Below are 27,295 nucleotides of genomic sequence, written 5' to 3'. Positions count from 1 at the left end.
TCAAGACTGTCATTACCATGGCTGGCCTGCGTTGGAGTTCAATGTGGACTAGATCGTTACCTGCAGGATGTGCTCCTGAGTGGCGGTCTCGTAGCGAGTCTTGCAGCGATCAGCACAAGCCTTGTCACCTCGTTTCCACTGCACTTGTGGCCTTGGATCACCGGAGATTCGTGCACGAAACACGGCAGACTTTCCTGCACAGGCACAGCATGGTCAGAGTACCGCTTCATTCATAATGGGGGGGGGGGGGGGGGGGGACCCAGGGATGGTGATAAAAGGTAGCGCAATTATCAGATATTGATGGGTGGGGATTGCCAACTATAAAAAATGTAGGTTTTCCTGCAGGTATTTTAAAATTAAACATTGTACAATTTCTGCTCATGGAAGAACTGTTGACCCATAATCTATCTATAATTCCAGTAATCTCTGTGTGTGTGTGTGTGTGTCTGTCTGTGTGTTTGTCTGTGACCGCTGTTTCTCGACAACCACGGGTCCGATATACTTTTAACTTGCCAGGTATATTGCTGGGGACCCGAGGATGTGCCTTTTCAAGGTTTCATATTAATCGGACAATTACTTACCGAGCGATGTCCAAAAAACGATTCAACCAATCAGAGAGCAGCGAACTAGCGCGTGTGCCGAACGTGGCGGACACACTCTGCCTCGGATGGCACATTTGAGAGCGTATTCATTTATTTCACGTTTGCAAACTATGTTGGCGCTATGTTGGCGTTAAACGATGTTTTAAAACTAATAAAAACGAATTTGCGATTCATTCGCTTTCCTGCGCGTTTGTGTACGCGATGGCGATTTCTTTACCAAACTCCGGAAGCCGTTCGCTTTGGACCGAACCATTTCATGTAAATAGAGGGGGGGGTTCTGTGGTCGTTGCGAATGGACCAAACCATTCATGTAAATAGAGGGGGGGGATTGTCACTGTACTCGCAAGCCGTTCGCCGTTCGCTTTGGCGTTGCGAATGGACCAAACCATTTCATGTAAATAGAGGGGGGGGATATAATTTTAGATAGATATATAGTACGGGCATATATATAGTACGGGCATGCCCTAGTAATAATACATACAGTATATGTAAAAATAAATAAATAAATAATAAAAATGTAATATTTATTTACTTATATTAATTATATTGTTGTGGTTTTGGAAAATGTACCCCTGGGGGAGCACATCCATGTACATCCTAGGAATCCCGAGATAGTTGTTTCTCAGTCTGTGTAAAGATATAAATCTTTGCCCATTGTCTATGCTACGGGTTTGGGAATGGGAATAGTAAGGGAAACATATGAAAATCTGTTAACTAAATTGTTACCAAAAAATTTCTTCACCAATATGTTTGTAAAGGTGTGTAATAACATGTGTTAAAATGTTGAAGGTCAACTCCCGTGGGAAACCCAGAAAAAAAGCTGTTGAATTCGGGTACCGAAAAATTATTTTCGAGAATTTTTTTTTTTTTAAATCGGCCCTTAAGTAACTTATGAGGGGTCAAATAAGGGTTTTTCATGATTCTGAGTTGATTGTTAACATTTATATTTCACCACAGACACTCCTTTGTGGAAAAATAATTTCTAAATATATCTCATTTTCTACTTTGCAGGACATGGAGTCTAGCAATATGGATGAAGACGTTACTCCACCTGTGCTCAATTGCTTCATCTGTGCACGCTCGGATACACCAGCTGAAAGGCTCATACAGGCAACTCCAAAGGGATACTCAACTTTATTGAAACAAGCAGAAACTGTCGAAAATGTTACTGTTGTGGAACGTATGAAGGAGGCTCAAAAGGAAGGAAAACTGAGGTACCACCAGAAGTGTAAAATGATCTGTACAACAACTTTGTTGCAACCACCAAGAAGTCAGCTCAAGCATCAAAGGCAGAGAAAGAGTCATCAAAGTTGAAGAGAAGACGCACTACTTGTGAGTTCAGTTCATCAACTGGCTGCAGTTCTAGAAGATCACAGTCAGTTGACCTCCTGTATAAGGATGTATGCATTCTTTGCAACCAACCAGCCCAGCTCTACAAAAATAATCCAGCACAAGCTAGAAAGAAATACAGAGTGCCAGATAATTTGACTGCAGATACACTGAAGGCAAGCCTGCTGAAGACAGCACGGAGTCGCGGGGATGACTGGGGCACTGAAGTCACTGGACGCCTGGAAGGGATCAACGACTTGGTAGCAGAAGAAACACTGTACCATTTGCGATGCAAACTTATGTTTGCGAGAGGTGACAGTTTGTCCAAGACTGATGAGGAAGGAAAAAGGAAGAGAGGACAGAGGAGTATTGATGAGGAGCGAGAGGCAGTTTTTATTGAATTCTGCGAATGGTTAGACTCAGAATTAGAGCATGGGGTAATGAACATGGACCAAGTCCATGAAAAGCTGCAGGAGTTTGATCAGTCACCAGAGAAGAGCCTTTCTTATTCAAAGCATTGGCTGAAGATAAAACTTCTAGAGAAATACGAAGACACCTTGTATTTCACAACACAGGAAAGAAGGGCAGATGTACTCTGTCTCAAAGATGGCACCGACAATATTCTGCGAGAGCATCATGCTAATCTTGACCATGGAGATGAGAAAACTCAGATCATAAAGACGGCACTCAAGTTCATATCCAATGATATTGCCTTGATTGATTTAGGTCCAAAGTCATACCCCACCACACACAGTATGACTGACATCGATAGTCAGCTGACACTTGTTCCTGCAAGGCTGGTACTGCGATTTTCAAGTACATTTACCATGGACGAGATACTACATTGGGTGAAATTCGGTACAACATGTTCTCAAGGAAGGCAGCGGCAGGAGTGATCAAACCAGAGACTCTACCTCCAACAGAGGGTGCAGCTGCACAACATTCACTCCGTGCCTACCTGCAGACCCGGGACTGGATCCTTCTACAGAGCATGTCTCTGAACCCCAATGACTATGGATGGACAATAGGTGTGCATGGGTATGAGCCAGTTCCAACACTGGACCCCACGGCTCCTGAGGAGCTATTGCAGTTCACGAGCTGTAATTGTCATGGAGATTGCAGCAACCGGCGATGCAGCTGCAAGAAGAATGGGGTCACGTGCATCTCGGCCTGTGGAGTCTGTAACGGCATTACATGCAGAAACTGCAGTCATGATGTTGTTGAGTCTGAAGAAGACATAGACAATGACTGTTGAAACTTCTGACATTGTGAATGAGAAATAACTCTTGAGTATTATATATGTATGTGAAATAAAAGCTACTTTGTGTGTAAATGTAAAAGTGAAAATATAAATGTTAACAATCAACTCAGAATCATGAAAAACCCTTATTTCACCCCTCATAAGTTACTTAAGGGCCGATTTAAAAAAATAAAAATTCTCGAAAATAATTTTTCGGTACCCGAATTCAACAGCTTTTTTTCTGGGTTTCCCATGGGAGTTGAACTTCAACATTTTAACACATGTTATTACACACCTTTACAAACATATTGGTGAAGAAATTTTTTGGTAACAATTTAGTTAACAGATTTGTGAAATATCTCATAAAATGCCCTTACTAGAACACGTGTTTTCGTTCGAGAAGTTTATGTATTCCCGGTGTGATGTCTCCCCATTTCCAACTATCTTTCATTCCAACAATCCGCAATCGGTTCGTTCTCTCAATCCACCTTCAGTCCGCTTCACCAATCTCGATTCACCAAGCCTCAATGCTCCTTGCACCATTACATTTGTCACTCAGGACAACACCTATTCAAACACGCCAAATGCAAGGATAATGAAGGCCGGATCTTTCAGCCGTGCCAAGTAGTGCACAGGGGACCCGATCGCTTTTAAAATACGCTACGTACTGTCCAGGAACCTCAAAGCAAAGTGGTTTGATATGCGTACTGTACAAACCAACCTTCACACGCAAAGAGGAGCGGCGGAGGCTTGCCTTTGCCGCATCGCGTGGGAGAGGAGGGGCCGGGGCTACATTGAAAGCTTCTTCAGTGATGCTGGAACTTTCCCCCAGCTGCATCATAGGAACCGCCCCTTTCGAGCGTGCATCAATGGTGAAAGGCCGCACACATCTGGAAGAAGCTCGTGTGCGCTGTGCTCACTTGGAAGCCACGCTCTGCGTGGAAAGTATAAAGCACGGGACACGGCTTGGTTCATGGCCGGTGTGTGTTCACCAGGGCCACCTCATTACGTGTGTTGCCTGCACCAAGCTTTGCCTACCGGAACGAACCACTCTGGGTCATGTTGGGTCCAGGACAAGGTGCACTAACTCCGGAGCGAGGTGAGGGGAACGCAATGCTAGGACGCAGTGATGCCATGGAGACTTTGGCGTGCCACCCACCACACTTACACCACATTTCCTGTCACCACATCAACACACCATCACCCTCTTCCTCAACATAATTCCCCTCTGCATTATAGTATGCGGCCTGACTGGTTGAGGACAGCCTACACTCCAGACTGCCTCTTTCTACAATTCTTTCTTTTATTCTTTCATCACAGAATGAATGCAGGTACCTTGTCTCTGTGTATGTGTTAAGATTGTATAAGAATACCTGTTAGGATAAGTCTGCTCTTTTGTGCCTTGTTAATTTGCTTGGTTTTGCTGTAAATACATGTCATTTTGCCTTTGATTTCGCTTTGGTGAATAAAGAGTAAAGACCTGTAAATAAAGTGCGTTTCACCATTGCTTTGTAATAAATAATCGTTGTGTATTTAGCGTCTGCTTCATTCTCGACCTTCCTTCCATTGATCCGACATAAGGTTGTATGTAGGATAGCCAGGAGTTCTGACTTATGGATAGCCAGGAGTTCTGACATATGGATTATGGATAACCAGGGGTTCTGCCCCACTGTTTTGCTTTGGTAATGGTTAGCCAGCTTCCACTCACAGTTCGCTCGGCTATAGAAGTAATAGCAGTTGGAAGACGGGTGAACGCTGAGGGCGCGGTCCTTAGCTGAGGTTATTGGGCCACCAACGGGTAACACGACATAAAGGCGAGGGAATCCTGTTGGACCCAACTTTCCCAACCGACGTCCGTGAAAGTTGAAACCAAGGGACAATGGAAAAAGGGGGATTAGGTTGCTGAGATTAAAGGAAATGTCGAGGAAGATGGGTAGCAGCCAAAATTTAACATCACAATTGAAATAAACATGTAAAATAAATATAAATTGGCTTTATAATGAAGCCTCCTGATGCATTGAAGCAGATTAAACATTCAGAAGCAGAACAAACTTGGCGCCCGTCCCTTCAGTTTTATATTGTCAGGTCAGGCCAGATCCAATCTGTGACTTGCTACAGGTACCAGGTGGACCTGTTTCATGGTCGAGTTGGCGGCGACTAAACTGACTCCCCCACCAGGTTTCCTGTTGAGGAGGTTGTATGGATATTGGATATGGACATCCAGCAGGATTGAAAACAAAGTCGTCAAAGGGCGGAGGAGCTCCTCGTGAGCCAATGGCCATCCATACCTGATGCAGTTGGGTTGCCTCTTTATAGGAAGTTGGTGACAGGATTTGCATTCCGGCCACCGTAAAACACTTCAGATGTCTCAAACATTTGTGGGTGCATTCGGACTAAATTTGGTGGACAGGTTGGGTATGTGACAAGGAAGAATTGATTCAATTTTGGTGAAGATTCGAATCGGGATCCGGATCCGATCATTTTAAAGTGATTCTTTACCGTTGAGAGATAGGGCCAAAAATGATATAGAACACTATCTCAAAAGGTTGTGGATGATTTATGACAAAACTTGGTGGATGAGTTGGGTAGGTGACAAGAACAAGCCGATTAGATTTTGATTCAGGTCCGAATCCAGATAGGACCTATCAGTGGGGTACAAAACGTAAACTGTTCAGCCTGGTGGAGGTGTGTTCTCTACTGAGTGCTGTTCTTGTTTTTTTGTGACGCTTCCCTTTTGAAATTGTCTTAAGATTTATGTTAAATTTCCTATCTCTTTCATATGCAGTCCATGGCTGATAGACAGTCAAAGTAACCAAAATAATTAAATTCCATGCGGCCCAACCTGCGATTTCAATGGAGTCATGAAAAGTTATATATATATTAGTTCTACACTTAATTCCTTGAAAACGTTTTTGGACTCTCAAGGTCTGCAAGTTGCTTACATACCCACCTTCTTGTAAGGTGACTGGATATGGTTTCATGACGAATTCTGGAGGACTTTGACCCGGAGGGACTTGAGAGTTATGGGTCACGACGCTGACTGAGCTGGAAGCCAGTGAAGATTTCCGGCGCGTTATCGATGACTCTGCAATACAAAAACAGCAAGGGAAGAAATTACCAAATTGACAATAAGTATTGGAATCCTATTCAGAATTCCTTGACTCCAAAAAAAGTTGACATGGATACATCAAATTCGTCATTTTATGAAGATTTTAATTGACAATCTTAATCAAAGCTCGGTTCAATCGGATGAAAATTGATGATTTTAGCAATTTGACCTTGAGTTGACCTTTTACCTTTTGACCTCAAAATAGTTGCTCTCGCAATTCATTGATGCACTGTGCAATTAGTTTCATTTTCAAGTTAATAGGATGAAAATTGATGATTTTAGAGGTTTGACCTTGAGTTCACCTTTGACCTTATGACCCCAAAAATAGTTTGTTTTCCAATTCCGTGATGTACTATGCAATTGCTCGTTAATCGTCAGGTTAATCCGATGAAAATTGACGATTTTTCAGATGAAAATTGATGATTTTAGAAGTTTGACCTTTAGTTGACCTTTGAACCTTCAATTAGTTGGTTTCCCAATTCAGTGAGGCATTCTGCGATTGCTGTTTCATTTCCAAATCAATCGGATGAAAATTGACAATTTTTCAGATGAAAATTGATGATTTTAGAAGTTTGACCTTTGACCTTTTGACCTCAAAAATAGTTGGTTTCCCAATTTAGTGACTCGATATGCCAATGCTGTTCAACTTTCAAGTCAATCAGATGAAAAATGACAATTTTAGAAATTTGACCTCTTGATAGCCTTTGACTTTTGTCCTCAAAATCAATAGGCTTCTTCCTTATGACAAACTCTACCATGTGGTGAAGTTTTGTGAAGATTAGTTTAAAATTGTGACCTCTAGGCATTTGACAGACAGAGAATAACGCACGAGACCAACCAATGTACTTGAAACATGCGTCCAAATGGGACGGCCGTCCCATTTTTGAAAGCGTCCAAATGGCTGCTGGGGTAGAGCAAAGTGTTTTGATGAGTAGGCCTGGCCGTTATGATGGGATGGATCAAACCCGCAAGGAAATCCAGTAGTCGAGGTCTGCAGATTTGAAAGTCTAACTCTGAGCTTCTCAAACGTTCACACAATTGGAACATGGACTACAAGGTCAGTGAATACGAGAAAGTTAAATGTAATAATGAGAGAGGTGGAGAGGACAATAACTGAAATTTTGAGAATACTAGGGCATGCCCGTACTATATATATATCTAAAATTATATCCCCCCCTTCTATTTACATGAAATGGTTTGGTCCATTCGCCTAGGACGTGCCCGTACGTGGGTGCCCGTTCCTTGCCCAAAAAAAAAAAAAAAATGTCTTCGCCCATGCATGCATGGGCGTGCCCATGGGCCCATGGGCGTGCCCGTAAGTGCGTGATGTGACCGTACAATGAATGTATCGTCCCGACGCCGCAGCTCGGATGGCGCTGCAGTTAATCGGGCCTGTATCGGCAGAGTTATTATAAACGTGTACTACAATCGATCGTACCTTACAGCGTCTGCTCGCCACGTTCAGCATCAGTACGTCGTCACTATGACTATCCGTAAGTCCGGAAGTGACGTCCTCATTTGACTGTCCGGAAGGTCGCATATCGCAGTTACGATGAATCGCAAATTAGTTTTAATTAGTTTTAAAACATAGTTTAACGCCAACATAGTTTGCCAACGTGAAATAAATGAATACGCTCTCAAATGTGCCGTCCGAGGCAGAGTCTGTTCGGCACGTTCGGCACACGTGATAGCTCACTGCTCTCTGATTGGTTGAATCGTTTTTTGGACATAGCTCGGTAACTACTTCTCCGATTAATATGAAACCTTGAAAAGGCACATCCTCAGGTCCCCAGCAATATACCTGGCAAGTTTAAAGTATATCGGACCCGTGGTTGTCGAGAAACAGCGGTCACAGACACACACACAGACATACACACAGACAAACACACACACAGAGATTACTGGAATTATAGATAGATTTGAACTTCTATGGATCGGTTTGGGCAGTTTCAATATAACGGTCACAAAGTGTTATTTTCTGGTCACGAAACCTGTAAAATAAACGGAGGCAGAATCGGTACTGAGATACAACCCAATCAATGATGGGTGGTGGTGGTGTGTGCCTAAAGGAGATGCTTTGATTATTATGGGAGATTGGAATGCAAAAATTTGAGAAGCAGGAACACCAGGGATTTGCAGGAAAGCACGGCCTTGTTTATGTTTTGGTTCTTGTACATTCCCTCTCCGTGACCAGTAACGTTTCTTTATTAAATATACCTGGTCTCGGGTGAATTCTGGTTATAGTGAGGTGATTAAAAGGAAAGACCAATTGCGGGGTAATTAGCAATGTTGAGTCAGCACAGCACACCCGGAAGTAATTGCATCACGCATCAGGCTCGCTCGGCCACATTTCCATTTGACATGTTGCGTAACGCTTCGTGGATTCGGACTTCCAATTCGCATGGTTTTTAGATATGTGATCCGACGAGGAAGACCACAAAGCGATCGACCGAGTCGTGTTGATACGATGCGTCGGCCTTGTACCGGGCAAACGGATGGAAATTTATACTTTTACCAAACCACTTGTAGGCGTAAGGTGTGGCCATATGGAGTTGTTCTCATTGGCTGGTATATTTATATTTAATAAATTTTCCTTGCTACTGTAGTTTAATGTCTAGAGATAGATCGTTGTGTGATTTATGGTGATTTGTTCCATGAGGGTGCAGGGTAATAAAATGTAAAATGAAGTTTAGTTGCTGGCCACCGGAAATCGAAAGCAGGCTTCCACCATGACTGCTGTGGAGAGAGAAGGGCTTTGGCGCGTTCTCAGGCCCACCCATTAATGTGGAGTGTGGTTACCGGTGTTGTGTGGATTCGCCTCTTCACACATGAAGACTGTTGTCTTTGGGTTCGGTTGTTATTCGGAGATTGGACTTGAATGACCCTAGGACTCGTGTGAGCGCATGTTGCTGCCCTTTTTTCTTATGTTGTGTTCCCTTCAAACCAAAACATTCATTAAACTATTGGAAGACCTCCTCGAGTTGGTGTGCAACTTATACCGGCTACATTCCCTGATTAATTTATTCTTACCTGCGACAATAGCTTCGCGTTGCTGTTGTTGTTGGGGGTCCATTTTTGAAACGTGCACCCACCCATTGGTCGGACAGCTGCCGAACCACACCCACATCTGTCGCTTGACTCCACCCACCATAGCACCAATACGAAATGATATGGCCGCCATTTTGGTTTTCTGGTGGGCCTCACACATTAGGCCTGTAGGCCTCTGCTGATTATACACTGCCCGGGTTTTTTTGCGTCAGATTTTCATTGGCTTTGTTTGGGCCTAGTGTTACTCACGATGAGGGTCCCCAAAAAATTGCATCAAATGTCAAATAACAGTAAGGATTAATCAAGCCCGTCAGAACACACGCTACATCGGAACACATGGTAATCGAGCGTTACGTTACGCAAATTACTAAAAAAAAATAGTGTTAAGTAATTTTTAAATGCCCCCCATATTGGGGTCAAACAATCCGTGACTGTGTGACGAATCGGCTCGTTCTGATGGAACTGTAACATAACAGCTTTATTCATCAGGCCATATAGATGTGTGGCATGTTCTCGTGAGATCTCACACGATCCTGTTCCAGTCGCGAGGGCATATGGTATTTCACAAAACACGGAACCAAACACACACATGGAGCAGGAACATAGATAGCATCACATTACAATAACCGTGGCAGAGGCTGACATGGATAAGAGCGATTTCTTACCTTGTTGTACGGTGGTCACTCCTTTATGTGTGACCTTCTTCGTCTTGGTCATGGTCGTAGTTTGTGTGTGGTATTCCATGGCGGTAGAGTTAGCTGTTGCTTTCTTCTGCAAGAAAGGTGTATTGCATGCAGGTGTTAACACATGCACCTTTTAATGACGACATTATTTAATTCTACTTATTCCCAGATTTGAAAGCATCTCCCCCATGTGCCACCTCCACCTTCAATCAGGTGAGTTATTTTAATATTGGTCAAAAGGTGAGAATCTGCAAATAAATCATTTACATCAGATGTGAAAATTGTCAAGTATTCTTCAGAACCAGGTTTTACTATCGTCAACACCTCCTCTATCGTGACACTTCCTCTTTATGTTTTCCAGCATAGCCAGTAGGGCAAAACCGTCTAGAACAGTGTTTGTCTGTCCATATATGTATCGATGTATGTCCCTCACAAACGTACACCAATCAGAGCTGAGGATCTGGTCACATGACATGGGTGATGTGATGTCATTACAGCGTACGATGGCTGACTCCACACACCGCCATTTTGATTGATATTCCTTACAGGCCGAACATATCGTCGAACCTGTCATATATCACAATCGCCATGCTCTGCCTTTACGTTTTTCATTCAGGGTGAAACACAAATAAACCGATTGTTAAAATGACCATCAAATATCGAAAGCATCGGTGTTACGGGTCTTCGAACAACACAGTACTTATAGGCCTTAGGCTTCATGCCTTCATGCCTCACCTTCAGGCTGCTTCGGACAAATTAGTCCGTGTTTCTTAATACAGTAGTATCGTTTTTGTAATAACAATAATAACGTTAATAATAATAATATGGTAAATATAATCATAACACTGCAATCCCTTTGTCGTGACTGCAAAGTTGCTGGATTGAAGCGGTGTATGGTTAGTTCATTGTTGACTCGAAACACATAAAATAAACCAGTGTCTCAATGCAATCTCTTCACTTCCATGGTGACAGACAGCTTAGAGACATACAGTACTTCAAAATAATTTAATACTTACATTATTTGTTAACTGGTATTCCCACCAAGGTCATACCACTACCAGAGCATCAAACAAGCCCGGCTAGGCCGCTGTTAGACTTTCGGTCTTTTTTCCTCACAATCTGTGTGCAAACATACTTAAAGTCCCATACAATCCGCATTTTCCTCGATTGGTGTCTTTAACCCCTCCACCCTCTGCACATTGATCCTCCATAAACCTCGACTATGGATACAAACACCATTTACAAAACTGGGATGCACAATGCAGAACCTTACCGGAATGTGTAGATTACTGACAGACTTGCACGAACTGGCGGCAAATATCCAGGAAAAAAAGGAAATAAATGCAAAGTTTGGGCCACGATCAGATATTTAACTCTGAGGGTGGTTCAAAATGTTCTACGATTGAGATTTTGACAACAGTCAAGGCTGGAGTACCTCAAGGCAGTGTTCTGGGCCCAATGCTATTCCTGATCTTCATAAATGATCTCTAATTCTGGAAACCTCCTTTATCTATTTTCTGATGACTCCACCCTCTGTTGTGACATCCCTAATCCTTCAGACAGGAAGGCTGCGGCCTATTCCCTGTCTTCAGACCTTGAAAAAAAATCACAAGATTTTCAAATTCTTGGAATATGTCTTTCAATCCTGACAAATCTCACACTCTAACTATCTTTCTTCGAAAGGACCATCTGGCAAACCTGCCTATCTATTTTCTTACCAATCTTCTTGAGGAAGTTCAGTCATTCAAACTCCTGGGTCTCACTCTCAGCCATGATCTTTCTTGGGCAAACCACATTTCAAAGTTGGCCTCCAAATTCAGCCGCCGACTGGGCAACCTCCATCATACAAAGTCCTTTCTTTGCACGTCTGAACTCCGATACACCTCCAAGGTCTTTATTTGCATCTTGATGGAGTACTGCTCTCCCCTCTGGGCTGGTGCCCCTGCCTCACATCTTTCTCAGCTTGACGTCCTGGAAACCAAGGCCTTCAGGATCATTGGAATCTCCCGTGATGAAGCTGAGTCTTTGGGCCTGTCACTTTGCTATTGTAGACAGGTCGGTGGACTCTCTCTCTTCTACCACCTACTTTCTGGTCTTGCACCTTCTGCTATTTCTGTGCTTTGTTCTCCCGAGGTTTCTGCAGGGCACACAAGGTCCAACATCAACCCACTTCTGGTGAAACTAGCAAAATCCAGGATCAGTGCTCACCTCCACTCACTTTGTTCCTCTTCTTCCCTCCTATGCAACCAACTTCCACATCCTGCTTGAACACATTTTTCCCTCCAATCTTCAAGAATCAAGACCGCTCTTCACCACCGTTCCCCATTCAAAACCAAGATCTTTTCTATCCCGTTAAGTCCCCACTCCCACCAAATTTCCAGTTTTTCCTTCCCGTGAGTTTGCTTCTGTATCCATCTTGTCCACCCCGACCGTTCTCTCCTACCCCTCATCATTACCCGCATCCCTCGTTTGTCCATCTCTGTCTTTCCTGTCCTTCGTCTCTGCTCTCGGTGTCTCCCCTTCTCTCTCTCTACTGTTCCTTTCGTTCTGTCGCGTCCCGATCCGCTTGATGTTCTAGATAATCAACGAACCTCGACTTTCTGTACAAAAAAGTCCAATATTTACTCCCGCCAGGGAGTAATGCATTCGATCGTGTCCGTGTGTGTGTGTGTGTGTGTGTGTGTGTGTGTGTGTGTGTGTGTGTGTGTGTGTGTGTGTGTGCGTGTGTGTGTTCGTGTGTTTGTGAACAAGATATCTGGAAAAGTTCTGAATCGGATTTGGATGAAAGTTGGTGGGATGATTTCCCTTGGGATAAGGAAGAATTGATTAGTTTTTGGTGAAGCTCAGAATATTATTCCCGATCCTGGAATTTTTTGAAGGATTTTTTTACCATTGGAAGATAGGGCTCATTTTTAAAAAACATTATCTTCTATATATTCTATATTTAACATTGTGATATGAAAATAGTTTTCATATTTGTTGTAAATGTAGTTTAAACTCGTGGTTATGCGCTAGAGCGGTGTACTTTGTTAGCAGCGTTGTCTTCAAGGTTCTTTCTTTTTTTTCTAATAAAGACATATTCTGTCATTTTAAAACCCCCAAAGTGTGTATTCCGTTTCCCCGTTTCATAAAATGTATCGTTTGATACGTATAATGCTTTAAAACTGTTTTTTTTTGTTTTTGTTTTTACCTCAGAAGAGATATTTTGGGAGTCGCGGACGGCGAGAGAACGAGGCCATTTGGTTGAGTTCAAAGCTTGTTTATTCGTACAGAACCCAGCACACTCTGTGTAGCCTGTTTATCGGGTAGCAATATATATAAGCACAATCAAACACGTCATGCCGGAGCGTTTGCCCTGGAAAGACGAGTCTGGGCATGCCCGGGAAAGGCGAGTCTGGACATGCCCGGGTGGCCAGGGCGAGCCCGGTACAGTGATCGCTCCCTGGTTGCGTCTTCGGCAGGTGTAAGGCGATTGTGTATGCTCAGCGGCAACCGCTACACGCGCCCCCCCAGAATCGACTTGCACCGGCAGGGTCAATTTAAGGGGGGTCCCGATGACCCGGCCGAAGCAACCCCTGGAGGGTCGTGGGGGGGGGGGCGGTCCAGTGTGGTGGTGGGTGGTCGAGCGGGGGTAACCGTGGACGGGGGGCGGCCTCGCCGCGGAGGAAGGGCCAACCGTGGTGGTTGGTCGACGTCCAAGTGCGCCGGCTTGAGGTTGTCCACCGAAATCCGGTCCGACCTGCCGCCGACTTCGACGACGAAAGACTTGTTGTCCCGTCGCAGGACCCGGAAGGGCCCGTCGTACGGCGGCCGGAGTGGCCCCCGATGTGCGTCATGACACACAAAAACGTACTCCGCTGTGCGAAGCGCTGGGGTGACGTAGGACTGGGGTTGAGCCGACCGAGGGGCTGGTCAAGTCCTCGGGGGAGGCTGCCGAGGTTCCTCGCGGGCCTCCCGAGGTCGCAGTTCGCGGGTGCAGTGCCGAGAAGGCTCGAGCAGCGCTCGGCCTCGGTGCACGTGAAAAGCGGTTGAGCCAACCGAGGGGTTGGTCAAGGCCTCGGGGGAGGCTGCCGAGGTTCCTCGCGGGCCTCCCGAGGATGCAGGGTCGGAGAAGTAGTTGCGCGAGTTGCAGCTGTGGTTGTAGAGTGAAGTTGTGCGAAGGTGACGAACAGCAGTGCGCGCGAAGGTAACGAAGCAGCCGTGCCGCCGTCAGAGCGCGCAAGAGATGAGCAGCAGTGCCACCCACATCTCGTAACTGCGTTCCTTCGGAGGGTCCTGGAGCGGGCTCGCCCCTCCGGTCGTAGAGGAGGAGCCGAGCGTGGTGCGCGAACCACATGGCCGCTCGTCAGTTCCAAAACTCCGGCAGTGCGATCGAAACTGCCATGTTCGTTTGCAGCCCCCGAATCCGTTCGGGGGTAGCCGAGGTCACCAGTTTAGGAGTCGTGGAAGGCGATAGAACGAGGCCATTTGGTTGAGTTCAAAGCTTGTTTATTCGTACAGAACCCAGCACACTCTGTGTAGCCCGTTTATCGGGTAGCAATATATATAAGCACAATCAAACACGTCATGCCGGAGCGTTTGCCAGGGAAAGGCGAGTCTGGGCATGCCCGGGAAAGGCGAGTCTGGACATGCCCGGGCGGCCAGGGCGAGCCCGGTACAGTGATCGCTCCCTGGTTGCGTCTTCGGCAGGTGTAAGGCGATTGTGTATGCTCAGCGGCAACCGCTACAATATCAACATTTAGTGATTTACCTCAGCGAATGTCAATCGCGGTGTCAGTATTTGATGAACTTATAAAGACTTAGGTGAGTTATAAGTGTGACCAGCATGTGCACGGGATTCTTCCCAGAAGAATGAGTGGCCGCATTAGCTTGTACGACTTAAAATGAGCGAGTTTTGTTTTGACGTTTGGGCCAGTTTTACATGTTGTATCCCTAAGGAATGAAACGAACGTTTTCCTGGCTTACAATTTTATTTGAAGTCACACATGCCTCAAAATACACTCACTTATATATAATTGAACGCTGAATCCGAAAATGTAAGTGAAATTGCCTTGTTTTTTTTTAACATTATCTTCTATACAACAACAAACAACATGAACTACTCCCTCAAACTTTTGTGAAATCGTACTATTCCAACTTGACCCACGGCGGGAGTATGCGCTCTACTGAGTGGCGTTCTAGTTAATAGAAAACTCTGACATCTGGTTTTGGATAAGTGGCCATTTTGCTTTTTTAACAGGATACTGATAGTTAGAAGCAGCTATTTTATGGCATTTGTAGGGGTTCTAATGATAATTGGGATACCTGTCTGAAGCAGGTTTATGAAGCAGGTTTATGGCAAGGGCCATGCTAGGTGGTTTTCCATTGCCTTCCCAGCAATAGTTAGGGCAGGAATTTGTAATTTGGTCAGGGTTCCGGTGGGTAGGTCACCTATTCTTCGCGATGGACACCGTAGGGTCTTTAACGTCTACCAACTAATGCCAGCAGACAGGAGGCTCAGTTTAACATCCATCCAAGGGACGGCATCACCCTACCAGTGAAACACCAGGATAACAGTTTATACCTGGGTTGAGATTTGAACCCAGGCTAGACGGTTAGAAGCGAGTGCCCTTATATCTCTGGGCAATCTTACCTGTCCCCCCTTACATATATACCTTGTTATACGTTTTTGCCATGCGTTGGACTAACGTGGGTATCTCGTCGTTGGTCAACCTGTTTTTGGACACCCATCGGAAGTTACCTTTGCTCTGAAAGCTAAAAAAAAACAGGAAGGTATTTCACGTAGTAACAGTCTTGGCTGGACTGAAAGGCGACGTATTTCTTTCTACTACATTTTAAATCTCGGTGCACATCGTATGAACCTGTTTCAAAGTCACATCATCAGCCAAACGTTTTTCCGCTAAAACGATATACCAAAAGAATGTACATGCAGGTGTGTATAGCCTCATAATACCAAGCTAGAAGTTAGTTTGCAGCTCACCTTTAGGGTACTCTCCTTCCTGTACGGCTTTCTGGTCGGGGTCCGCACCGCAGGCAGCGGACAGCAAGGAGACCAAACCCTTCCACCCTTATACGGCCAAGTGCGCAGTGAAGATCGCTGCCTCTGGAGGCTTCCTTGCCTCTGAATAGCAAACGACGTCCACCCACTAACCCTCAGCTTCTAGCCCCATATCTTAACTCTCTTATTTAATCTTTTAAAACGTTTTTTAAAATTCAATCTCCTTCGTTTATGTTTTTTTACTGCTCCCACAACCAGAAGGTGGATTGAGGTTGTGTTTCACCGCTGTCTGTTTGTTTTTGAACAGGATATCTCAAAAATTTGTGGACGGATTCGGATAAAATTGGGTGGAGAGGTTGCGTACGTGGCGAGGACGAAATGATTAGATTTTGGTGAGAATTTTTTAGGTCCTCAAGGATCGGAGTGGCCTGGACCTTATTGAGTAGGAACCACCTTTAGAGGCCATTTTTTCCCCCTGCAAAGCAGGGGTTGTCCTTTTTGGGCACCTTGGTCCCCTTTTTGAAGCAATGTTTTATGGCCAGATGCCCTTCCTGCCACCAAACCTGGTTGTCGCCTCTTGCGACACAACTGGTACTCAATTTGCCGACCTCAGAAGGATGACAGGCTGAGTCAACCCCCCTGGTGCTAATTCACCAATCAATCGGGATTCGAACCCAGGATCCTGGGATCCCAAGCCTGCACCCTAACCGCTAAGCCAACACCATCAGGCTATCTGGACCTTATTTAGTGATGGGGCTAAAACTGATATACAGCACGATCTTTGAAAAAGTTGTGGACGACTTACGGCAAAACTTTGTGGGTGAGTCGGTTCGGCGACAAGAACAAGCCGATTCGATTTTGGTTCATGTCGGATCCAGATCCGGACCATCAGTGGGTTTAGTTTTTATTGGTTTTGATTGGATTTGATGTACTAAAGTCTTTACAGAGCATTAGTGCTGCCCAATTTCTTGGCCAGGGTTATACTGTGTGGTTTACCGTTGCCTTCCCTGCGTTTTTTGTCCGTGTTCTATCCTTTCAAATACTGAACTTCAAGCAAGGAAGCAGCACGTGCTATTCTTAAAGACTCTTTGGTTATGACCCTCCCGGGGTTCAAACCGACCTCCCAGACTCGGAGTGGATGCTCTACACATTACACCACCAGAGACTGGGATTTCTATTGTTAGTTCTGATCTAATGACGTTTGTGTCCGACATTTCTCCAGCAAATGTTATTGCTTTGCCTTGTGATTACGAATCGCCGTTAAAGGCTGCTTTTGCTAATGGCCGACCTGTCCAAACTTCATTGTTAAAAAGCAACTATATTGGAAGTGGATAAAAAAATTATTACCTCTGCCACAGAAGGTGGATGGAGGTTATGTTTTCACCCCTGTCTGTCTGTTTGTCTGTTTGTGAACACGATATCTCAAAAAGTTGTGGACGGATTTAGACGAAACTTAGTGTGGACAGGTTGGGTGAGTGAGGAGGACTAATCTATTCGATTTTGCTGAAGATCTGAATATGGATTCGGATACGAGAATTATTTAATTCCTATGTGATTCTTCAGCATTGAGAGATCGGGCTAAAGCCGATACATATCACGATATCTTAAAGAGTTATGGACGGATTTGGACGAAACTTGGTGGAGAGGTTGGGTTAGTGACAAGAACGAATCGATTATTTTTTGGTGAAGATCTGAATATGCATTCGGATACAATAATTATTTAATTTTTAAGTGATTCTTCACTTATCGAGAGATCGGGTGAAAAGCGATATATAACATGATATTTTAAAAAGTTGTGGACGGATTTGGACGAAATTTGATGAAGAGGTTGGGTGAGTGACAAGGACTAATCGATTCGATTTTGGTGAAGATCTGAATATGGATTCGGATACGAGAATTATTTAATTCAGATATGATTATTCACTATTGAGAGATTGGCCTAAAACCGATACATATCACGATATCTCAGAGTTGTAGACGGATTTGGACGAAACTTGGTGGAGAGGTTGGGTGAGTGACAAGGACTAATCGATTCGAATTTTGATGAAGATCTGAATGTGGATTCGGATACGAGAATTATTTAATTGTCATGTGATTCTTCACCATTGAGAGATCGGGCTAAAACCGATACATATCACGATATCTCAGAGTTGGAGACGGATTTGGACGAAACTTGGTGGAGAGGTTGGGTGAGTGACAAGGACGAATCTGTTCGATTTTGGTGAAGATCTGAATATGGATTCAGATACGAGAATTATTTAATTATCATGTGATTCTTCACCATTGAGAGATCGGGCTAAAACCGATACATATCACGATATCTCCGAGTTATGGACGGATTTGGACGAAACTTCGTGGAGAGGTTGGTGAGTGACAAGGACTAATCGATTAGATTTTGGTGAAGATCTGAATATGGATTCGGATACGAGAATTATTTAATTCAGATATGATTCTTCACCATTGAGAGATTGGGCTAAAACCGATACATATCACGATATCTCAGAGTTGGAGACGGATTTGGGCGAAACTTGGTGGAGAGGTTGGGTGAGTGACAAGGACGAATCTGTTCGATTTTGGTGAAGATCTGAATATGGATTCGGATACGACAATTATTTAATTTTTTATTGATTCTTCACTTATCGAGAGATCGGGTGAAAAGCGATATATAACATGATATTTTAAAAAGTTGTGGACGAGTTATGGCTAAACTTGGTGGATGAGTTGGTAAAGTGACAAGAGCAAGACAATTCGATTTTGGTTCATGTCGGATCCAGATCCAGTGGGATGTCTCCCTTAGATGTGCTTATGGCAAAAATAATCACCCCTCAGTGTAAGGTCATTGTGAACCTGCCCGCCCCCTCGCTCCCTGCAATACCTTCTAAAGGTATGGGCATTCCGGATTTGGCTACCTCAAACCCTCTGTTTTCTTCAATGGAAAATACTGTTAGACTTCCTGAACCGTCCTCCCCTTCCCTCCCTCGCTCTTAGAACCTGCGCTCACTCTGCTAGACAGAATCAAGCCGGTTGGACAGTTGCACCTGAATCACAGGCTGGCAGGATGGCTGAGAAGTACACACACAGCCTTTGAGCTGTCAACCCTGGGTTCGAATCTATGGCTACTGCCCTCTTCGTGTATTGTATCTCCCCAAGGTATCTGTTGGAAGTACCTGGTCCACCAGCAACCCCCTCCGAGTGCAGCTGCCTAAATCCAGAACCACTGCTCACTTCCACTTATTTATTCCTCTCTTTTCCCACCTGTGGGAATGCCTTCCACACTCTCCTCGATCCATTTCTTCCCTCTGGGTCTTCAAGCTGACAGCTGTTCACCACCATCTCAGACCATGATATTTTCTAAAAACCGTAAAAACCACCCCCGCCTGTCTCAAGATTTTGCTGACGTATCCATCTTGTACACCCCTTGCGTTCTTCCCTAACCCACATCGTTGCCTGCATCACTTGTTTGGAGGTCACATGGTGTGGACAAGATGGATAGAAAAGCAAACTCTCAGAAAGGAAAAACTGGAAACTTGGAAAGAGGTGTTCTGGGTGGGAGTTAATGAAGGTAGAATTATAGATCTAGGTTTTGGTTTGGGGATGATCTGAGATGGTGGTGAACAGCTGTTTTAAAGACCTGGAGGGAGGAGTGGGATTGAAGAGAGTGAGGGAGTTTGTTCCAGAGGCAGGAGAAAAGAGGAATGAAGGAGTGAAGGTGAGGAGAGAGGCTTGATTTTTGGAGTTTCACCAGAAGAGGGTTGCTGGTGGACCGCGTGCGCTTTGTAGAATACCGGGAGAGAGGTGGGGGAAGAAGAGGAGGGGACAGAGCATGGAGAGAGCAGTGGGTGCAAGACCAAAAAGGAAGTGGTAGAAGACAGAGAGACCACCAACCTGTCTCCGATGTGAAAGTGAAATATGCTTTCCCATTCTGTTAATTGTTATACTCATTTGTTTTGTTATTCCTCCTTTCGTCCTGTTGTCTGTCCACCCACCACCTCAACCCCACCTACACCTACACCCTTTTGGTAGTCCGAAAACCCACTGCTATTTGTTGTCTAGTTCCTCTATGACTTTTTTTTTTTGTATACAAGATCGAGGCTCGTGTAAGAGCCAACACTAATCACAAAAATACAAACTGACACATAAAACATAAGATAAAGGGAGCGGGAGACAAGATGGGGAGAGAGAGGGAAGCACACAAGTACAACATTTGAGAGCAGGGACATCGGGAGATCTGTGGGAGGGAGAGGGCTTGGGGGGAGGAGGCACGGGAAGGGGGAGGGAGGTGGGAGAGGTATAAAACACATGGACACTGCTAGGACTTCCAGGGAAGAAGTCGGAATTCCAAAAAAAGTGGACCTGGGGTGAATTAATGGGGGTCGAAAAGAAATTTGGGGTGACCTGGTGACCTGGACCCTTTTATCAAAAAAAGTTCCAACCCAAAAGTCTAATCTTGTAACAAGCCACCAATAGATCTATTACATCCACTATTTCCGATGGAACAGGCAGGGTAATGCTCCTTAAAAGGTACATTTGTTGGAAATGAGGCTCGGGCACGAAATGTTCAGCCCTGGTGATTTAATTTAGGGTTCGTCCAATGTTTAATTTGGAGACATTGCAAACAGTCAGATGGAAATTTTCTCTTGTGTCAACTTAACGTATTCTTGGTATCAGTTTCCAGGTCTTAAAAATAGCCTCTTCGGGTTCATTCTGCCTAATGTCCCACAGGATTCCAGAAATAATTCCCGTTCACTGCCCCACATATACGAGGAGACGAGAAAGTCAAACCCTAACCTCTCTAGAGATCTGCAGCTGAAGCATAGCTAAGCCCTAAAAGGGTGTGAGGCTGACAGGGAAGCAGTTTGGAGACCTCTGCTCTGCCCAACCGTTTTTGAAGTGTTTAGGTATATACTCGACCTGCATCTAATCCGAGTGGTGCTGTACACGGTTCAATATCGCTTATTGTTTATAAGGAAGTCTGGTCTCGTTTGAAGGATGGATCCGTGTAGGTTTCGGCTCTGAGAATTACCCAAGAGGCTACAGCGGAGGAGGCAACTGTTCAAAAGCGATACGTAGAGTTAGTTATCCGTGCCTTCGTCACTCTTGGTAATATGAAGTGGTCTTTGCACTCTGCTCACATTTCAGAATTTTGGTTGTTGTTTGGTTTAGCCTGGTGTTGGCTTAGCGGTTAGGGTGCCGGCTTGGGATCCTCGGATACTCTGTTCGAATCCCGGTCGATCGCTGAATTAACGCGAGGGGGGTTGACTCAGCCTGTCATCCTTCCAAGGTCGGCAAATTGAGTACCAGTTCACTGGTAATTCCCTGTGTGTCGCATGAGGTGACTCACAGGGTTGGCGGCAGGAAGGGCATCCGGCCATAAAACATTGCTTCAAAAAGGGGACCACGGTGCCCGAAAAAGGCCAACCCCTTTTTCGGGGGGGGGGGGTGTAGGGGGGAAATGCTCTGCTCTGCGGGGAAAAAATGGCCTCTAAAGGTGGTTCTTACAAGCCTAATACACACTATTTGATGAAGCACACACATTTCTGCACTAGAATAGTGACTTGCAACCAAAAAAACGTGCACTTTTGTGTCAAAACTTTGTGGGCGAACCTGCGACCTGCGAGGTCAAGCCTGCGATGGTGTGCAGGGCTGCATCTGCCGAGGTCTTTGATTTGGCGGTGGAGAGCATCACATTTGGACCCAGGGTGTTCGAGAGCCTTTGGGAGTTGGCTCAGTGCTCGCAGTCATTGACTCACCGCTTACAAGAGGGAGTTAACGTCCGTGTGGGAGGGGTTTAAAGAGAATGGCTTCACCATTTGAGAAGAGCAGGCCAATGGGGGAATGAGTCAGCTTGAGCCCCATTTGGCCTTCAATGATTCTTGTTTTTTGTTACCATCTAGGTGCGGAAAGTGACAAGCAGCTGGCCACTTGTGTCAATTGGAAAAGGACATGAGAGCAGGAGGCTCAAGGTGAGCAGCATGTCAGTATTTTGATGTAGGGCACAACCACACAAGCCCCATGGAGAGCCTGGTGGTGGCGGTCGTGTTGGTGGTCGTGGTTCTGTGGGGCATCTTCAGTCTATCAGAATGTCACCCAAGCGGTAGTCTCAGGCTGGTGGGGTTGCAAACTCCGCAGGAGTTAAGACCTCTGGAGAACTGAAGTGGTCTGTAATGGTGCAGAGAGGACCACTAGACAGAGGTGTTGCGAGAGCACGCCTTGATAACATCGCGGAGAGTCAGGGAGGGCTTGATGAGATGACCATCCGGGCATTCAGTTCAACAACCTCTCTGAGGCTCCAGGATAGCCCAGCATGTGGCAACCTGCCATGCTGGACTGTTCGATTACAGGTTAACTGCAAGGACCAGATTTGAGTACCACCACCGGATTACCAACCAGAGCATCTGTGGGACATTGTGTCTCTGAATAACCTTCCACAGATAGTCTGCTGTGATTGATGGGCTTTGGAAAGAAAGTCCAGAGAATAATTGGCATGATAAAATGGAAGAATGACTGCAGTAGGCACTGGTGGTATTGACTAATCTTCCCACTGGCAAATTGGACTGTGTTAAAGTTACCTTGTCCCATTGTCACAACTCACCATGCATGGCTTTGGGGCTATGCAGGTGAGTCAGGGGAATTGGTACATGTGACTGGCAAAAGCGGCCATGAGGGCCAGCACTTCGACTGAGTGGAAAGGGTAAAGTGTTATGATGTGATGAGAGTTATAAAGGTCAACATAAAGTAACCCAGCGTGTGACTGGGGGTGAGGTCCGTGGGGAGGAGGATTCAGGATCGGTTGGCCACAGAGCAGGAGGACCCCACTCCTCTCTCTCTCTCTCTCTGCCCTCCAATATCTTTGTTCACCCTGCTGTAGGCTCCTTCACCTCTCCGCGGGTGCCACGCTGTGGGCTGGTCCATGCCGCTTGCACGGCAGATGTGCTCCTGGCTTTGGAGCCTTTTCAATCCTCGTATCTTGAAAGCCCTTGCCCCTTCCCCCTTGAAAGCCCTTGTGAGTGAATTGGTTGTGTGCTTGTGGCACCCATTTATGTATATATATTTTAATACAGAATCGAGGCTCATGTAAGAGATAACACATTAAACATGAAAACATGCACAGACACAGAACATACAATGAAGGGAGCGGGAGACAAGAGGGGGAGAGAGGGAAGCACAGAAGCACAACAACAGAAGAAAACAGGGACGTCGGTAGATCTGTGGAAGGGAGAGGGCTGGGGGAAGAGGGATCGGCACAAGTTGGGGATTTAAAGAGGCGGATTTGGGGTGTTTAAAGGGGGGTTAAAAAGATCAAGGTTTTGGATGTAGGAAGATAAGAAATGGTGGTGAACAGCTGTTTTAAAGACCTGGAGGGAGGAGAGGGATTGAAGAGAGTGTGGGAGTTTGTTCCAGAGGCGGAAGAAAAGAGGAATGAAGGAGTGAAGGTGAGCAGAGAGTCTTGATTTTGGCAGTTTCACCAGAAGAGAGTTGCTGGCAGATCTTGTGCGACCTGTAGGAATATTTGGGGGACAGAGCACAGACAGAACAGGGGGAGCAAGGTCGGAGATGAGTCAGTATAAGACAGAAAGACCACATACCTGCCTGCAGTGAGAGAGAGAAAGGCCCTCAGAATCAGCTTCATTGCGGGAGATTCCAATGATTCCGAATGCTTTGGTTTCAACAGCGTGAAGCCGAGTTAGGTGTGAGGTAGGAGCACCAGCCCAGAGGGGAGAGCATTATTCCATTGAGCTGCAGATGAAAGCCTTGTATGTGGTGAGGAGCTCAGAAGTGCCCAGAAAGGACTTCGCACAACGGAGGATGCCCAGTCGGCGACTGGCTTTGGAGTCGAGCTTGGAAATATGGTTTTCCCAGGAAAGATCATGGCAGATAGTGAGACCCAAAAGCGTGAGTGACAGAACTTCTTAAAGATGATTGTTCAGAAAGTAGATTGGAGGGTTGTCCAGACGCTCTTTTCGGAGACACAAAGTGAGAGTGTGAGATTTGTCAGGATTGAAAGACATGTTTGACCAGTTTGTGATATTGTCCAGGTCTGCAGAGTGTGAAGAGTCTGCTGCCTGCCAATCTGAGGGTTGGGATATGGAGCGGCAGAGAGTGGAGTCATCAGCAAAGAGATTTTCAGCAAAGCAAAGCAAAGAGACGAAATTTTCCAGAGTCAGAGAGATCATTAATGAAGACCAGAAAAAGCACAGGGCCCAGAACACTGCCTTGAGGAACTCCAGCCTGAACAGGAAGGGAAGATGAGAGAATTCCATTCAGGGCCACATGTTGACACTTGACTGCGACCAGAAAGGAAGTCTGCAAGCCATGCGTGGAGGTTTCTATGGATACCATACAAGGAGAGTTTGGTGAGCAGGGCCGGGTGCCAGACCGTATCAAAGGCCTGAGATATGTCAAGGGAGACAGCTCTGATTTCCTGTTTGGCTTTGAGGACCTCCATCCATTGTTGAGACAGCAGCAGCAGCATGTCCAGAGTAGATTGACCCTGTCTGAATCCAAATTGATGATCCGAGATCAAGCCATTGGAGAAGAGGAAGGATTTGATATCAGAAGCGATGATGGATTCCATGACCTTGCTGATAATTGGGAGCAGGCTCATTGGTCTGTAGTTGCAAGGATCTGTTTTTGCACCTTTTTTGTGTAAAGCAGTAATGTTGCATGATTTCCAAGCAGCTGGCAGATGACATTGAGCAAAAGAGAGGGTGAAGAGAATAGAGCGAGGGTGTGAAAGAGTGGCAGAGCAGGATTTTAGGACCTGTGGGCTGATGCCATCTGGTCCAGTTGCAGAATCAGTCGAGGTTTGACAGAAACTTCTCCACCTTGTCAGGAGAGAAGGACACAGAGTCCAGGAGCAGCTGGGTTCGACTGGGAAAGGTGGGTACAGAGAGAGATGGGTTCGGGACACAATATTTTGAGGCAAACACAGAGTTGAGGCATTCGGCTTTGTCACGTGCGGTGTCAACTGTGTAGCCATTTGAGGTAAGGGAGGGAATGGAGGGGGAACGAACACCAGAAACGGATTTGACCAGACACCACCAGGATTTGGAGGAGGGAGATGGGTTTGAGAGTTCAGTCTTGAGAGTAGAGAGATATTGTTTCCTGGCTCTCCTGAGGGTAGACACACACTTGTTCTGAGCTTTGTGAAAGGAAATGAGATTGCCTTCTGTTGGAGTTGCCTTCCAGGAGGTGAAGGCAAGTTGTGTCAGGGCAACTGCCTCACCACAAGATTCAATGTACCATGGACAGGAGGAAGGGTGTGACAACTGAAGACGAGATGGGATAAATCTGTGCATGAGAGAGAGCAGTTTACTTTGGAAGAATTTCCATTATTTTACACTGGCAGGGATTACCTGGCACTGCCCGGGGGCAGAGGGGGGAAGGGATTGGAGGGAGAGGGGATACCCGGCACTGCCCAGCTGGGTGGACTTTTCCCATGGTGGTTTCGGAAGTGTTGGATATTGAAAAGCTATTGAGTTATTGGCCTCATGGTGGTTAAGTTTTGGTTGCGGGCTGGTGGCAGCCCTGCCTGGCCCCACATCCCTATATACACTTTGTAGCGGCCTTTGGTGGCCTCAAAACAGACTTCAAGTACAACGCATGGCAGCATAATACCTTGCCCAATTTCTGAAGAACCTACACCCAAAATTTGTGGCCTCTAGGTCCTAGGGTTCAGCCATGAAAGAATAACGTACAAACAAACACACAAACACTTGGAAATATGTCTATAGATCAAGTGCTTTTCATTTTACCTTCTCGTGAAGTGTATTTATTTCTTTCTTCATTCGTGTCCGCCTTTCTATCATCTCGAGATTCTCCATTCGAGCTGTCATGTTGATGCAGCGTCTTATACACCACCCTATTTAGCACATGAAATTCTATGACGACTCAAGTCGTATCTGTGAGACCATGATGACTGCTCCAATACTTTAGAGAAAAGAAGCCAAACTGACATTATTTTCCTGCATTTTGAAAAGTATTCGACAGAGTTCCTCATAAACGTTTGTTTACAAAACTTCCTTTTTATGGCACCGGCAGACACACTCCATGTTGGATCATGTTGTTTCTCGGTGACAGACAGCAAGCCGTCACAGTAAATGGTACCCATTCAACCTGTGCCCCAGAGGTGAATGCTGGAACTATCTTTGCAACTGCAGACCAATGAGCCTGCTCCCAATTATCAGCAAGGTCATGGATTCCATCATTGCCTCTGATATTAAATCCTTCCTCTTCTCCAATGGCTTGATCTCAGATCATCAATTTGGATTCAGACCAGGTCATTCTACTCTGGACATGCTGCTTCTGCAGGTCGAACCTGACCTATAGATCGAGGTAAAAGTATAGGCCACATGCTGTGGCTTGAACACAGCCAACATGGCCACCATGCCATCTGGCGAGGCAAGTGACGTCAATTTGGGAACCCTCCAATCCAATGGAGGGTTCTCAGATGACGTCAGTTCCCTCACCAGAGGGCGTGGCAGCATATACATAATGGAAGGTAATGAAGATTATTGTAATTTCTGTGTGTGGACTATTTGCTTTTATGATGTTTAAATGGTACATTTCATACTTAATGATAAAGTATGCATGTACAAATAATTTACACCGCCGAAATTTTTTAATTTATATATTAGTTTCAAATTTGGACAAATTAGTTTCAAATTCAAATTGTAATAAACACCTGCAATCAAAACACCTGTTCACCACCATCTCTTACTTCCCCCATCCAAAACCTTGATCTTTTCTAACCCCGTTAATCCACCCAAAACACACCTTCAAATTCCCTGTTTTCTTTCCTGAAAGTCCTTGTAGTGTCCATCTTGTTTACCCCGTGTACCTTGCCCCAGCCCTCTCCCTTCCACAGATCTCCTGATGTCCTTGTTCTCCACTGTTGTTGTGCTTCCCTCTCCCTCCCCCCCCCCCCCCCTCTTGTCTCCCGCTCCCTTTATTACTTGCGAAAATCGAAGATTTTTCAAGTAGGCCTATATTGGTTGGTCTTGTGCATTATTCTGTCTGTCTGTTTGCCTGTCTATCTGTATGTCTGTCGCCTATAGGTCACAATTTTCAACCGATCTTCACGAAACTTCACCAAATGGTGGAGTTGGTCATAAGCAAGAAGCCTATTGGTTTTGGGGTCAAAAGGTCAATAGGTCAACATAGGCCAAAGTCACCAACTTTGTCAAATTTCTAAAATCCTCAATTTTCATCCGATTTCATCCAAATTGACTTGAAATTTGAAGAGGATTTGCATATCTGGACACTGAGTTCAACCACGAATGATAT

At 45.4% G+C, this 27,295-nt stretch overlaps 1 protein-coding gene across 1 annotated transcript in view; it reads right to left on the bottom strand.

Annotated features, from left to right (window-relative positions):
* The window catches only part of IGSF22 (immunoglobulin superfamily member 22), a 69,488-nt gene extending 52,895 nt beyond the window's left edge, over nt 1-16,593 (bottom strand). Inside the window, exons 1-4 of the mRNA XM_068117174.2 lie at nt 15,992-16,593; nt 9,994-10,099; nt 6,122-6,256; nt 61-194 (exon numbers count right to left, since the gene is read on the bottom strand). Of these exons, the coding sequence (XP_067973275.2) occupies nt 61-194; nt 6,122-6,256; nt 9,994-10,072 (348 nt within the window). The 5' untranslated portion in view covers nt 10,073-10,099; nt 15,992-16,593. The remainder of the gene's footprint in view (nt 1-60; nt 195-6,121; nt 6,257-9,993; nt 10,100-15,991) is intronic.
* Nucleotides 16,594-27,295: the final 10,702 nt, after the last annotated feature.

This window comes from Myxine glutinosa, chromosome 5 (genome assembly GCF_964187855.1).
Source record: "Myxine glutinosa chromosome 5, kmMyxGlut1.1, whole genome shotgun sequence".
Classification (NCBI taxonomy): Eukaryota; Metazoa; Chordata; class Myxini; order Myxiniformes; family Myxinidae; genus Myxine; species Myxine glutinosa.
Note: the sequence above shows the minus strand (reverse complement) of the source record. Positions and strands in the feature narration are given on the sequence as shown.